This window comes from Cryptotermes secundus, unplaced genomic scaffold (assembly GCF_002891405.2).
Source record: "Cryptotermes secundus unplaced genomic scaffold, Csec_1.0 scaffold516, whole genome shotgun sequence".
NCBI lineage: Eukaryota > Metazoa > Arthropoda > Insecta > Blattodea > Kalotermitidae > Cryptotermes > Cryptotermes secundus.
Window position 1 is genome coordinate 530,858 of NW_019745084.1, and position 14,895 is coordinate 545,752.

A 14,895-nucleotide genomic window follows, 5' to 3' on the forward strand; every position below is an offset into this window, starting at 1 on the left:
AAATTCCCGAATTACTCATTTTTTCTGTACGCGGAAGCGCTTGTACCAAAGGCTTGTACAACTACTCCTAGCGCTCACAACAGCTCCAAGGGTCTGGCCATATTCGGCAATTTTTAAAAAATACTTTCAGTGCGTATTAGCAGCTAAAATTTTGACAGTGGATTTTGTTGTGTGTACTCTTGCAGTGAAAAATAAAAAATCAGGGCAGATTTCGACATGTCGGATCAGACCATTCCCTTGTCATTCTGTTACTAGGCGTTCACTGGTAACGGCTCCAACAGCGGCTATTCTTCTGTCTCCGGCTCAAGTCCTCTCTTCACAGACTCCCATACAGAACTCAGTCGAACTCGATAAGCTCCAAACCTTCCGGTTATAACAACTCTGCACAGACCACATAGGTTGCCTAGCAACGGCTGCTGCTTACAGAGTCAGCGCTTAGCAACGTGTCTATACGGCGCATTATATATATATATATATAATGCGCCGTATAGTGCCGTATATATATATATGTTTATACATACTTTGTGCTGCAAACCGAATTTTGAAATACTTCTAAATAAACTGAGGGGGCACGCGGTAGCTAGTTGTTTGAGGCACTATGCTGAAAAACGGAAGGTCGCAGGTTCGATTCCCGATGAAGTCACTGCATTTTTTAATTTACCTAATACTTCCAGTCGCACAATGGCCCTGGGGTCGACTAAGAAATGAGTACCAGGAATCATCCGGAGGGTAAAGAGCGGCCGGCGATTAAGACTGACAACCTGACCGCCATCTGTGAGCCGATTGTCTAGAAAATTTGGGAACCTCGACGTCTCAGAATCCTATGATCCTCTACGGCCTGCTACAGGGATAGTTTTACCTTTTTACCCTACTTCTAAATGAACTGTTGGTGGAATGCCGAGGCTGTGTTACATTAATTGTGTTTGTGTTGTGCTGCAGGTAATCCTTGTGCCACATTCGCACAACGACCCGGGCTGGGTGAAGACATATGAGAGCTACTACCATTATCAGACGCGGAACATCCTCAACAACATGGTGGACAAGCTGCAGCGCTTCCGCAACATGACTTTCATCTGGACGGAGGTCTCTTTCTTCTCACAGTGGTGGGAGAGGTGAGTACATGTCATGTTCCCGCTCCGACTGTACTATCCCACGGATAGGCGCTTAGCCTGGCTCTACCCTGTGAGCGAATCGTCTGACGAGGCATACTGGCTTGCGCACGCAGCAGACTTGCGCCTGCGCTCTTCAGGTTGGAGGAAAAATCACAATATGACAACAGCACTGCATTCTTCCGCCTCAGCTGAGTCTTGCTGCATAACACAGGCGATGTTGTGGGTTTGCAGGTTGTCTTAGTTGAATGCCGCCTATTATACGAAGGAATTGCTGCAGTATTTACGTATTTCCATCAGCACTGCTTGCATTATTTTCAATTCATGGATTCATAAGTATTTTTGTCTCTTAAGGCTCTCTTTTGCTTCATTGATCCGGATGACCTGTCCCAGCAATTAATCCAGATTAACGGGGGTTTTTCCCCCCCTTGGCACTACAGCCCCAGTGGGCCTAGGCGTACCTCCATAAACTTCTCCATTGTCTTCGGTTTTTCTAGATCTTACACATTCGGTACGACTCCTTGGGCGGATGATCAGCTCGTCGCAAGGCCTCTACCTGTACACAAACACAGAAAAACGCACACACACAAACTTAAACATCCATGCCCTGAGTGAGATTCGAACCCACGATCCCGGTTTCCAAGCGAGCGAAGACAGTACATGCCTTAGACCGCTCGGCTACCGTGACCGGCTAACGGGGGTTTACTGTAATAAAATTTCCGTCCACATATCATGGATCGGCAATGTTCTGTACAGCTCGCAGTGCGTAGAAAGGAACATGGCCGCCGGTCAGATAAGCCGTATCAGTAACAAAGGGGTAGGACAGTTTGCAAGCATCTTGTTACCCAGATAACGAGGCTGAGCCACACGGTGATCAGAGGCATGACACATGTCAGAAGGTAACCTGACGTCCCATTAGCGCGGAACACGATACGGGACAAGCACGTGCTTCCCTGGCAGCTAATCAGCCCGTCTCGCGCCGGTACAACGCATTTCGATGCCTTAAAGACACTGCACACCTGAAATAACTGAAAGCCCCTTGTTCTAAATCTCTAAACGACGGGCCTAACTCTGTGCCATCTGCTTTAGCATTCAGAACTCTCACAGACGTGATTTGTGTGTTGTTCTTACAGTTATTATCCAGCGGTCCTGTTTTTATTTAAAAAAACAATGTTTTGGGGTCCGGATTCTGTCTTCGTCTTCTGGTGGGACCTACTCAGTTGGGCCCAATCGACTGAGCCAGTTCCTATTTCCGGGCACCAGAGTCAGAATCAGAGTCAGACTTACTCTACGAGTGGCGGTTTACCGCCAAGCGGTTCGTATTCGCGACTAGCCCCTTTGGGTTCACGACCATATTTTTTTTTTCAACTGAACCCCTGCTTTCATAGTCCTTATGCAATATCCTGTCTGGTTAGAGGATGGGTCTGTCGTTTACAGTTGCTGCTGGTCCTCGCCAGCGCAGTTATTCTTAGGTCCGACGATTCCATTTCAGGAGAAGTCGCCAGTGACTGTGACAATGGAAGGGGATGTATCTGATCTATTGACCCCAGTCATGAAAAAGAAGACACTTGCTTCAGCAGAGGGGGTCACTGACCCCAGAAATGAAGACCAGCACAGGAGACATTGACTGCAGAAGAGGAGACCAGTTCCGGCCCCTTCTGGGTGGCATTCAGAAGACATCTCTTCGAAGTCTACTTTGACTCTAAGGAAAACTGTAATGGAACAGACGAACGAGGGAAATAAGAAAGGTAAAGGCAAGAAAACTCGATGGAACTTCTGTCACATGGGTGTCCCAGTTCTTCAAACGAAGAAGCTGTTCACGAGTCTTCAATGTGTTCTCAAGAAGAGATTTCTGATGATGTCAGGGCCTTGCCCCAGATAGTGAATACAAGAGATATTAGTCTTCTGAGCGTACAATCTGGCCGCATCGGGGAGCTGTGGTACCGTAGCGTTGTCTCTTCTGGAAGTGTTCTCGGCAGATATTGCGACTTTGTGGTGAACGTCTGTGACATCAAACTAGAGGCAGAACTAAGCGATATATTAACTGTCTATTCTACTGGCCTCTTTAGTTTCATATGGTATTGTCACGTATATAGGGGTTGTGACTAGAAGGGGTTTGGATTGGATAACACACTTACACACACAACTTGGAACTACAGCGCTAACGCTAATCTCCATGCTTTACAAATCACCGCAGCACCCGATAAGCCTTTTTCCAGCCTGCTGTGTCTTCAGCAGCCGTTCCCCAATAATGGTTTCTAACAGTGGAGCTTTTACAGCTTCCCACGTTCACGTCGTTATTGTCCGGCGAATATCCCGCAATTGAACTGCACCCAGCCTGCTTAGGGTCCTCGTTATATAGCCTTGTGACGGACCCAACGAAAAAACACCGCCACCAACAGGTTTTCCTATTTTACCAGGAATCTTTCGGCCGGGGGGGGGNGGGGGCGCCCGGCACGTAAGGCTGACAACCTTACCGCCATCTCTGAGCCGACTGTCTAGAAAATGTAGGAGCCTCAACGTATCACAGGCCTGTGGACCCCCATGGCCTGTTACAGGGATAGCTTTACCTTTTTTATTCATAGATGCCTTTATTGCTTATAGTTGATAATGTCATTTAATCTGTTATGGGAAAATGTTTTGGAAACTGGAAGACCCCCATAAATGGACATTTTATAGCACTTCAAAGTTGGATGCGTGGGGTTCGCCCCTTCCCCTGTATAGTCTAGATACTGACGGCGTCATAAAATACTCCATTCAGCACAATAAAGTTACCGCTTGAGCCAACGTGACCGTTGCAAGCTGGGAGTTTATCTTGGAGGGTTGAAATCACCTTCCATAAAAATACATGTATGAGAAAGTCTGCGGTAAGTTTCTTGAATTGGAGGATGTAGCGGCGGTTTTCTGGCTTGTAATGCCCATAGTTTGGAGAGAGTCCGACGTTTTGGAAGAGCTAGGCTTCATCTTCATAGTGGAAGAGTTATCCAAGCAATGAGGTGTCTGCCCTGCTTGGAATACCAGAATTATTTATTCTGTGCTCATTGGCCCGTATCCCCAAATTGACCCCTTACAGTAAACTGTATGTACCAATTACTTCAACATTCATAACTTCAACCTCTTCCCTACAGAGTGTATTCATGTAAACTGTCACAGATGCCCCAATTTTTCGTCATCCCTTTTTTTGTTTGTTTAAAGAGCGGAATGTTTCCGGAACTGGCTCTGATTCCGTCATCAGGTAAAAAGTGAAACGTACTCAATTGGGTCCATCGGATCGAATTACTCTCAGCTACCAGACACTGGGACTGTAAACAAGGTTTGTACGTAGTGATACGTGCACATTCGATGCGGCGTGGGAAGAAGCGAGCGTGCCGTAACCTCGGCTACCGTCCCAACGCGTTTCCGGAAGGACTGACAGAAAAACGACGAACTAATTAAAGTAGTGCAGGGTGGTTAGGAGCCGGTATAGCGACTCGCTACGGGGTGGAAGACCAATGGGGTCGCAGCTCGTGTCCTGATAAGTTCAAGCATTTTCTCTTCTCCATGTCGTCCAGACCGGCTCTGGGGCCCACCCAGTCTCCTCTCCAAGAGGTACTGGGGCGTGAAGCAGACCACTCACCTACAACTAGTTCCGAGGTCAGGAATCTTTGATCTATACATTCACTCCCCATATGCCTTCAAGGTGTAGTGCTTAATTAGTTAAGCACAGGGACAGCTTTGCCTTTTTTTTAATGCTAGTGGGGTGAGACTAAGTCCCTTGTACTACGGCCACTTCTGGCCTATTGTACCATCCCCAGATGAGAGGTGAGGGTGATTGTGCAGCAGTTGGTGGAATGAAGATTCGCAGGGGAACCGAAGTACTCGGAGAGAACCTGCCCCAGCGCCACTTTGTCCACTACAAATCCCACTTGACCATACCCGGGATCGAACCCGGGCCGCCGCGGTGGGAAGTCAGCGTCTAATCGCTTGAGCTATGGCGCGGCCCTCAGCTTTACCTTAGTACAGTGTGGTTCTAACTCGAAAAGTTTTATTACCTGTAGAAACAATACTGCAAAATGTTAAACAACTTCAACATGCGCGCCTTTCTTGGCACGTAAGGTGTCCAAGCGTTATTCAAGTTCCCAACCCCGACAATAATTTAGAATCACAGTGTATATCCGGTTTCTATCAGAAAGTGTTATACAAAACGACTGCATACAGATATCGCGACATGAGAGTGGAGGGCAGAATCATGACACGGAGAAGCCTAACATGTAGCAAAATTGCAATATCTGGGAACGTCACTGCCTTCATGAAGAAATAAAATGCAGGTTAAAACGTCAGCAACACTTGCCATCGTTGGGTTTAAGATGTCTTGTCTTCTCTCCTGTTGTCCAAAACTGTTTGACAGTTACGGTCTCTGGCGAGAGGGCGGGTCTGTCTTTTATACATATATGCTGCTGGCCCTTGCCAGCGCAGTCTTTCTCAAGTCCGAGTCCCTTGGGACTCACGACCATATTTTACTGTTTCACATTTTACACTTCCCTTTTCCTCGCCTTCTGCGACTCACAGGGCTACGTTAGAGGGATTCGACCCCGCCTGACTGGTGTTATTAGATTAACCTTCGCACGGACCACGCACAGAAAATACCGTCTCCCATTATTGTGGATGCATGTTTACAACTTCGTTGCCTGATAATGGAAACACTTAGCCTTTTGTTGTCCAAGAATTTGCCTTCGCGGGAAAATGTTTACTTAGCTGTTCCCTAGCAATGGATATACATGTTACACAGTTATTAATTCGACGCCTCCTCCGGGTGGATGATTCTGTAGTTCCTGAGTATTCTACTTCTGACGTCACAGTCTACTGTGCAGGTAATTCACATATTGATTTGTCCTTATTGTTGCTACTGTGGGCTACGCGCCCATCGCTCTGCTCGGCTCCACTACTCACGCGATTAATTCGTGGCTTGTGGACTCTAACGCAGTATTAATATTTCAGAGGGCAGACTGGCCTACTAATCCTTCTGCACAGCAATAACCGGCTGGCGGTCGTACTGCTGTTTCGAGTTCAAATCGATACAGACCCGACAGCATAGTAGTCTCCAGCCACGCCATCTGTTGAGGCAGTTGTCAGTAAACCTCGGTCTTGCAGTTTAGAGGCGTCCGTGCCCGATTAGTAATACTGATCTGTAATATGATGAAACCTGGTCTCTGTTTTGCCGTTTCTTAATCTCTTTTGGCAGGGGATCAGCCTGCTGCAAGGCTGCTACCTACACAGGACGACAAACAGAGAATGAACGCAGACATCTGTACCCAAGTGGGATTCGAACTCAAGGCCCCAGCGATCGAGGGGGCGAAGACGGTTCATTTCTTAGACCTCTGCAATCGGCCTCTGTCCGACTGAGAATTTAAAACTGGGATAGTTGACAGTGGTTCCCCGAATCCGCCGGATTTACCTGCTCTGTTCAGCAACGCCGTCTTGCCTGGCTCTGTCGAAGCGCCTCTTAACGAACTATGCGCTAGAGCTCTCCCGTGGGAAGAGCGGTATGGAATTTATCCCCGGAAAGGTTTTTGTCGGAATGTTGGAACTAAACGGAAGGTGCGCTGCAGGGTAAGTTTATGTAAATTTGACTGAAACTTGGAGACACGGAGAAACGCCACAATCGACCTTGCCGATAAGGGAGACAGCAGTAGATTAAGGAACAGGGTCGGGCCCCCATAAGGACACTTCACAGTGTTCGTAGTGACATTATTTTGGAGCATGAAATGCAAATACATTTTTGAGAGCAGCCTGTAAGATCCTATTCCGTGAGGATCTCAAATCCAGCGTGTATTAACCATGTTTATCCAGTTAGCACGTTTCACCACCTTTTAAGACAATGAAACCCATCATGTGGACATCTTTATTCGAGACGCAAATGTTCCAAAGTAGCCGGCTCTTTGAATTTTTCATATTTCTTCACGAGAATGCTCAGTGTTACCTCCTCCAGCTCGCACGCGTGATCACAGCGGTGTCGATTGTAGTTCCTGACAAGAACCAGTTGTCTAGGTTGGCCCCTACTGCCTGTCAGCAACCAAGATGTGATTCATGAGTTTGCAGCGATAGGCATTTTTAATGATGAATCCCCTTAAAGTAAAAAAAAGTTGGTTGAAGTCAGGAGAACGTGGAAGCCAGAAGTTCAGGACCCCCCCCCCAGAGCCAATCCATATATCCGGAAAATTGTTGTTCAGTTAATTGTACACTTGTAGTGGGGGGAGCAGTAACGTCCTGCTACGACCACATAAATATTAAGGGTTGCATTATGTATAGGGCCTGTGTGACAACCTAAGGCTACCCCCAATGCACCCTACAGAAAGCTGTGATGATAGTTGTGAGACTGCCCACCAGGTGGCTGTGAGGGACGTTCGAAACTTACGTTGCAGCCTGGACCAACTGCATAAAATCCTCAAAAGAAAGCTGTAAGAGTAGTAACGGGATCGGTCGCCAGGGGCAGTGAGAAAGACACCTTTGCCAAAAACAGATTTCCGTTGTTGATAGTGTGCGTATTCAGTGAACTTCAGTGAAGGGTGAAGTACAGCTTCGGCTGTTGATGGCGGTGCATGGTCACCTTACTGTGGGGGAAACAGCCCCTGGTACGCATTAAATGTCGGGCTGGGTGGCCCCAGAACCGTATCCAGAACTGTACATGGGGCTGCGCGACGCAGCAAAAGCGGACTTCCTAGTGCTGGTAGTGCAAATTGCATTTGATATCTTATTGTGGCTTTATTTTGCATGCTTTTTACTCGTACGGTGGAATAAAGAATACAGTTTTGTCTGGGATTGTCGTCATGAGGGTTTGGGATGTTTTCTGTGTAGATTTAACTCTTCCGTGATTTAACCCCGTCCTTCCAGATTAATGCACGAACCCCACGGAAAAGGAGGCGTGTTGACAGGTCCGTTGCCTAGCAATGAGTCTGTATATTACAGTACTCTACCTGAAACATCTTTGAGAATGAGGCATGGACCTCATCATTATATATATATATATTCTTGATTTCGTGAAAGTTGGTATTAAATTGTGCAGCCTACGTAAAATAAACTACAGGAGCGCCATGCGGCAGACGCCTTCAACACACACACACCTCCATACTCATAAATAGTGTAGTACTACGTCATGGGCAAGAGATTACGTCATCATCAATCAGTGACGTTGCCACTGGCGAGTTCATTCATTCGCTCAACGGCTCTACAGCCCTTTGTTGGGCCCTGGCCTCTTTTTCAGTTTCGTAATCCTATTGACATCCGTTAGGAATCCTTGGACGGGGGATAAGCCAGTCACGAGGCCGCTGCCTACACACGAGACAGCACAAACACATAATAAACGTACATACACATCCATGCCTCGAGTGGGGTTCGAACCCACAACCCCAGTGTTGGAGCGGGCGAAGACAGTTCGTGCCTTAGACCGCACGGACACCGTGACCGGCCATTGGAGAATTACTAGATGCTGTTTCCAGCATACGGGGCCACGCGGTAGCGAAGTTGGTTGAGGCACTATGCTACAAACGGAAAAAATCCGGGTTCGATTCCCGATGATGTAATTGGATATTTTAGTTGACATAATCCTTCCATCCGCACTAAGGCCCTAGGGTACGACTCAGCCTCTTATCAGAAATGAGTACCAGGAATCTTCCTGGAGGTAAAGGGCCGCCGGCGCGTAAGGCTGACAAACGCACCGCCATCTGTGAGCCAATTGTATAGGAAATGTGGGAGCCTCGACGTCTCACAACCCATTTGGCCTCCGCGGCCTCTTACAGGGATAGCTTTGCAGCATACGCCCTGTATTCAGTCGCCGTCGGGAAACTGAAAGCTACTTAAGCTGCCGTAAAGTTGCCTCTTCTTGCCCCTGTCTCCTGTACGTGCCTCACTCCGCTTATCTGCACGCAATAAGCCGCGGCGCGTGTGCAGACATCAGTTAACTCCCCAGTAATGCGGTCCGAGGCTATTATCGAGCAGCTCCTAGCCAGATATCCTGCTGTGATCCTCGCCTGTCGTCGCCTCTAATGCTGGCCGCTTTCATAGCAAAATTTCCAGTGTGTTTCTTGCTTCTCCCATCAGAACCACGTGTTCAGCCGATACTAAACTGCATTTGATTTCATTCTCCATGTTTTGGGACCTGACCCTCTCCTCAGAACGAGTGTCCATGTGGGTTACTCGGTCAATTTGTCGGCTCCGTTCTTACCGAGACTGCATGACGTCAGATGGTAGTGTGACTGTAGAGTTACGAACTGGAAGGAAGCGGCCGTGGCCTAATCTAGATATTATTGCAGCATTTCTCTTTAGGGACAGGTCGAGTTTCGAACTGAGCGCTTTCCGAATACATGTCTACACCTTTACCTCTGTTCACTGATCTGTTGAGCCGCTGAGTTCAGACTTGACCGTATTTTTTTAACCATGCCCTTAGGTACAGTGCGTCACAAACCCTCCCTCCCTGCCCTTATGAAGATGCAACCACTGCCCCGCTACTTATTGCCATGCTTTTCGCGCCCAACCCAGCCGCATATACTTAGAACAGTGAGAAGCTTGAGTGTGCCCCGGTAGTACAGGAAGGCTCTTCTTGTGTGATGGCCTTCAGTCCCCACGGAATTTCGATAGAATCCAAACATGTCTTCCTTGTAGGCCTGCATGAGGATACGGTAACTAGGCCACACGCTACACACGCGAACTTTCAACTTCAGCATATGAGATTATTCTTCTACTCCGCAGATCGACGCAGCGAATTCCTTTGAGCTTTTGGTAACGATGTACAGGACCACACGGCGTCACATCCCAGGAGCAGATTTTAACTTCATGCTAAGAATCTGTTCATTCTGTTTGATACAGTTTAATTAAATAATGTAAAACTCCCCTATAAGTAAACAAGAAGTTCTGGGAAGAATGTACCGCTTACTTTCCTTTCAATACAGTGCGAGCATTTGATATGACAAGCAGCAAAAGATTTGCAATTACGCGTAATGAACTCAATATAACAACACAATTAGACAGACTGCAGTGTTGGTACTATATAAGATTCTTAGCTTTTGTTGGTATTACTGATGGGAGGGATTTATGAAACACTCCATTGGGATGCCCGGGGTGGCATGACATACGTACCAAGTTTGATGGCGATCCGTTCAAGGATTCAAGTAATATTAAGGTCGTATACCTCAGCAATTTCAGTCTGCAATGCTGGTATTACTGATGGGAGGGATTTATGAAACACTCCATTGGGATGCCCGGGGTGGCATGACATACGTACCAAGTTTGATGGCGATCCGTTCAAGGATTCAAGTAATATTAAGGTCGTATACCTCAGCAATTTCAGTCTGCAATGCTGGTATTACTGATGGGAGGGATTTATGAAACACTCCGTTGTGTTGCCCGGAGGTGGCATGATGTACGTACCAAGTTTGATGGCGATCCGTTCAAGGATTCAAGTAATATTAAGGTCGTATACCTCAGAAATTTCAGTCTACAATGTTGGTATTACTGATGTGAGGGATTTATGAAACACTCCGTTGTGTTGCCCGGAGGTGGCATGATGTACGTACCAAGTTTGATGGCGATCCGTTCAAGCATTCAAGTAATATTAAGGTCGTATACCTCAGCAATTTCAGTCTTCAATGTTGGTATTACTGATGGGGGGGATTTATGAAACACTCCGTTGTGTTTCCCGGCGGTGGCATGATGTACGTACCAAGTTTGATGGCGATCCGTTCAAGGATTCAAGTAATATTAAGGTCGTATACCTCAGCAATTTCAGTCTACAATGTTGGTATTACTGATGTGGGGGATTTATGATGTACGCCAACGAGATGGCTTCAGGTGGTATGATACACATACGGAAATTTATAACGATCGTTTGAAAAGTTGTTAAGGGAGGGTCAGACATGCAGATGCACAGATGCGCGCGCAGCAAGGTGGTCACATAAGCCTACTGTACTTTCTTTTTAAATAAGCGATGTAGGCTGGTAAGGAAGCAGTACATAAACATTTTGAGTGCTGAATAAAATGCTATGGTTTGCACTGTAGCCCTTCGAAACCCTTGAAACGATAACGATAGCCCGTTTGGGAGGGGGGTGGGGGACAGTATGCTTAGTTACCAAGAGACGCTGAGGTTTACCTGAATTTGATTCGCATGTGTTCGCCAGGCAAGCCGTAGTTCTCTCCCGTTCTATTTGTGTTTCCAAGTTAGGAGCACTTCATCCCAAATGGTAGTCCCTTCCAGGGCCTCTCTCTTTGTTTGTCTCGTTTGTTCTTAGCTTTTCTTTTTTATTACTCCATTTCCCATGTTTTTCAATTTATATTCTTTTGCTTTCCTTCCCAGATCTTTCTCCTTTTATGCCTGAATTTTTAACTCTTTTTTATTGCATTCATTTTCTTTACTTTACTTTCTACGGCACGCGGAAGAGTAGTTGGTTGAGACACTATGATACAAGCTGGAAGATCGAGGATTCATTTCCCGATAAGGTCTTTGGATTTTTTAGTTGACCTAATCCTACCAGCAGCACCGTGGCCATGGGTTCGATTCGGCCTCTGACAGAAATGAGTGCCAGGAATCTTCCTGGAGGTAAAGGAAGGCCGGTGCCTATTACTGACAACCTCACCGCCATCTGTGAGCCAATTGTCTAGAAAATGTGGGAATCTCAACGTCTCACAACCGTATCGGCCTCCACGGCCTGTTACGAATCCAAATCTCGTCCCTAGTCGCACCACTCGACGATATGTTGGTTGAGTATCAGTATCATTTTGAAGATTTGGCTTGCAAGATAATATCCTGTGGATCGTGTCTCCAAGAAGGGTACTGGACCATATGCAGACTGGCTAGTATGGCCCGTTTTCGTGTTGGAAGGGCGCATCTTCATGTTCCGTCATATTCGAAAATGTTTCAGTTCCCTTTCGAACTGGATCCTAAATTTTGCAAAAATCGTGGTCTGGTCCAAAATCTGAATAAATCCTCAAATTTTGAAATTCAGAAAGAAAACTGAAATTTTACCTAGCATTTTGCCATGGGTTTTTATGAATATGTGTACCAGACGGTTCTTTGCCTCACTCTGGTCACTATGAACATCACATTCAAGTGAAAACAGTTCGAGAATTTTGAAGTTCAAATAAAATAAATTTATCCTGCCGTGTGTCATGTCAGAATACACTGACCGCAGATGCGTGTTACTGCATAGTGTAGCTCTTGTCCGCTCATGCCCCGGTACTAGGGGTGACGTAGTCTGTGTTTGAATTCTTCCTTCATCTCATTTTGATTTAAAAAACACGGAAGTTTCGGAAGCTGTCCCTGCTTCCACTGTCTGTATCCGGGGCAGACATTAGCTCGATCCAATGGACCCAACAGTGCATGTCCTATACACCTCCTGATGTTTCTGTAACGAGAATGAGTCCATATAATCTGTCCGACATATGTGTCAGTTTAAGAACTGGGATATCTCACTAAGTACGGCAACTGCAAGGTTGTCAACCAAGGAATCGGGGTTCGATTAATGGCAATGGCAAAATATCTCTCTCCAGTCCACAGCGTACAGGCCGGTTCTGGGTCTGCCCAGCCACTTATCCGTTGGGTACTTTGGACATTCTTACCTGGATTAAATTGGCCTGAGCGTGAATTCGACCACTTCATGTAATACTGAGGTTAATAGTGCAGAGAACTTTACCTCCACTCCCCCATACATCTTCATGCATGATGATTGATTCGTTATGCACAAAGGACAACTTTGCCTTTACTTATATATCGGTTTAACAGCATGTAACTATAAACCTTTGTGTTATTACTTAACTGGCTATAATAGCCTATAATGATAACGATTATTACTGTCACGTATTTGGAGGGGGTTGCGTGACATTCATTGCTGCAGAGATGTGTTTTACCGAACCGTTGCGTAACAATGAGTACTGCGCGGACCACAGAAAACACCAGTCTTCTATTGTTGCGCGCGTACGGTTCCGCGGGAATGTGTTTAGTGTGTCGTTACCAAACAATGAACTGTTCCGACTTTCAGACGTTATGTCGCATTATTATTATTATTATTATATTATATTATATTATATTATTATAATTATTATGTATGTTATTTATATGTATTAATTTGTTTNACGTGTGATCACCGGTAGCCATGTATCCGCGAGATACAAATGCTTTGAACTTTAACCTCCAAATGGCTTATGGCTTTGGAGCATCGGTTACTTTATCTTTTAGATGTTGCACTTCTTGGCAACACTGTTCCGCACAGGCTGTTGGGAGAACGCCCACTTTAGCCCAGAAACAGAGTTTTACGACTTCGTGATGCCACAACTCCTCATCGCGTGCAGCCAATATTGCAGAGATAACAGGGGCCCATATCAGTGTGTAGGTGCAATCTCCAGCGTTAGCTAACACGGAGCAAGGCGAGTTACCGGCCCGGGAAACACTTCAAGCCGTAATGAGTATCTCGTGGCATGCGACCGAGCTATTCTGGACGTGCTTCTCTCTAATTTAGGGCGAGGCACCAGCTGTTCTGACTGACGGCTTTCGTGGTTTTCCTGAGTTCCTCCTTACGAATAATACTGTCACATATAGGTAACTCGGGTCATTCCAGAGTCAAATTTCCGTAAGAAACACGCAGTTAGTAACAGCTGAAAACGGAAGCTTTGTGAACAAAGCCCCCGTACTGTATTGTTCCGAGCCAGCTCCATACCATTCCATCCTGTCTCTCTAAGATCCATTTTAATATCATTCACCCACGTGCGCCTTATTCTTCCAGTGGTCTCCTTCCTTCCGGCTTTCCTACCAATATCCTATATGCATTCCTCATCTCTCCCACTCGTTCTACATGCCCTGCCCACCTCGTCCTCCTCGACTTGATCATACTTATACTTAGAGAAGAGTACAAGTTATGAAGCTCCTCATTATGCAGTTTTCTCCAACCTCCCGTCACTTCATCTCTTTTCGGTCCAAATATTCTCCTCAACACCCTGTTCTCAAACACCCTCAGTCTATGTCCGTCCCTTAAAGCCAGAAACCAAATTTCACACCATATATATAAACTACGGTGCTAATGTGAAACATTCATTTTGCTGATTGGTCGGATCAAACATAATCTAAACATACTTTAAATTTTAATTCAGCTTTAAAAAATTATATTGAAAGAATCCAAAGAAAGGATCCTTATATGACGTAGTTATTGGATGTTTCGAAGCTGGTCTGGTAGTGGCCGGTGCTGCTACGTCTGTGTTTATTTCCTATGTGGAGGATTGCTTCTGGTAGCCATTCTGTCTGCTACTGTTTGAGGTGGAGCGTGGTCTGCAAAGAGTGTTATTTTTAGTATTTTTTATTTCTAGTGGGGTGGACTAAGTCCCTTGTACTGCGGCCACTTCAGGCCTATTGTACCAGCCCCAGATGATAGGCGAGGGTGATTGTGGAGTAATTGGTGGAATGAAGATTGGCACAGGAAACCGAAGTACTCTGAGAAATCCTGTCCCAGCGCCATTTTGTCCACCACAAATCCCACTTGACCACACCCAGGATCTAACCCGGGCCGCCGCGGTGGGAAGCCAGAGACTAACCGCTTGAGCTGTGGTGCGGCCTCCACCTTGTATAACTCTGAATCCAGATTTCACCCTGTAAATCTGACGGAAACGCCTGTTACAAGATCTCAAGATTTTTATCTTGCAATTCCTCTCGATGTGGCATTCGCAGGCAACGGAGGCGTGTCATACCAGAGGGTTAAAGGTTAGATGATGATGATAATGACGTCACATAGTGACCCACTGAGAAAGGTGGGCGGTACAGAATCGGAGCACG

General features: G+C 46.3%; 1 protein-coding gene across 3 annotated transcripts in view; it reads left to right on the forward strand.

Moving 5' to 3' along the window:
• LOC111874893 (alpha-mannosidase 2) overlaps positions 1-14,895 on the forward strand; it is a 393,048-nt gene that overhangs the window by 321,760 nt on the left and 56,393 nt on the right. For all 3 annotated transcript variants that reach the window (XM_023870753.2, XM_023870755.2, XM_023870754.2), the window contains one exon: positions 940-1,112. In XM_023870753.2, the coding sequence (XP_023726521.1) occupies positions 940-1,112 (173 nt within the window). The remainder of the gene's footprint in view (positions 1-939; positions 1,113-14,895) is intronic.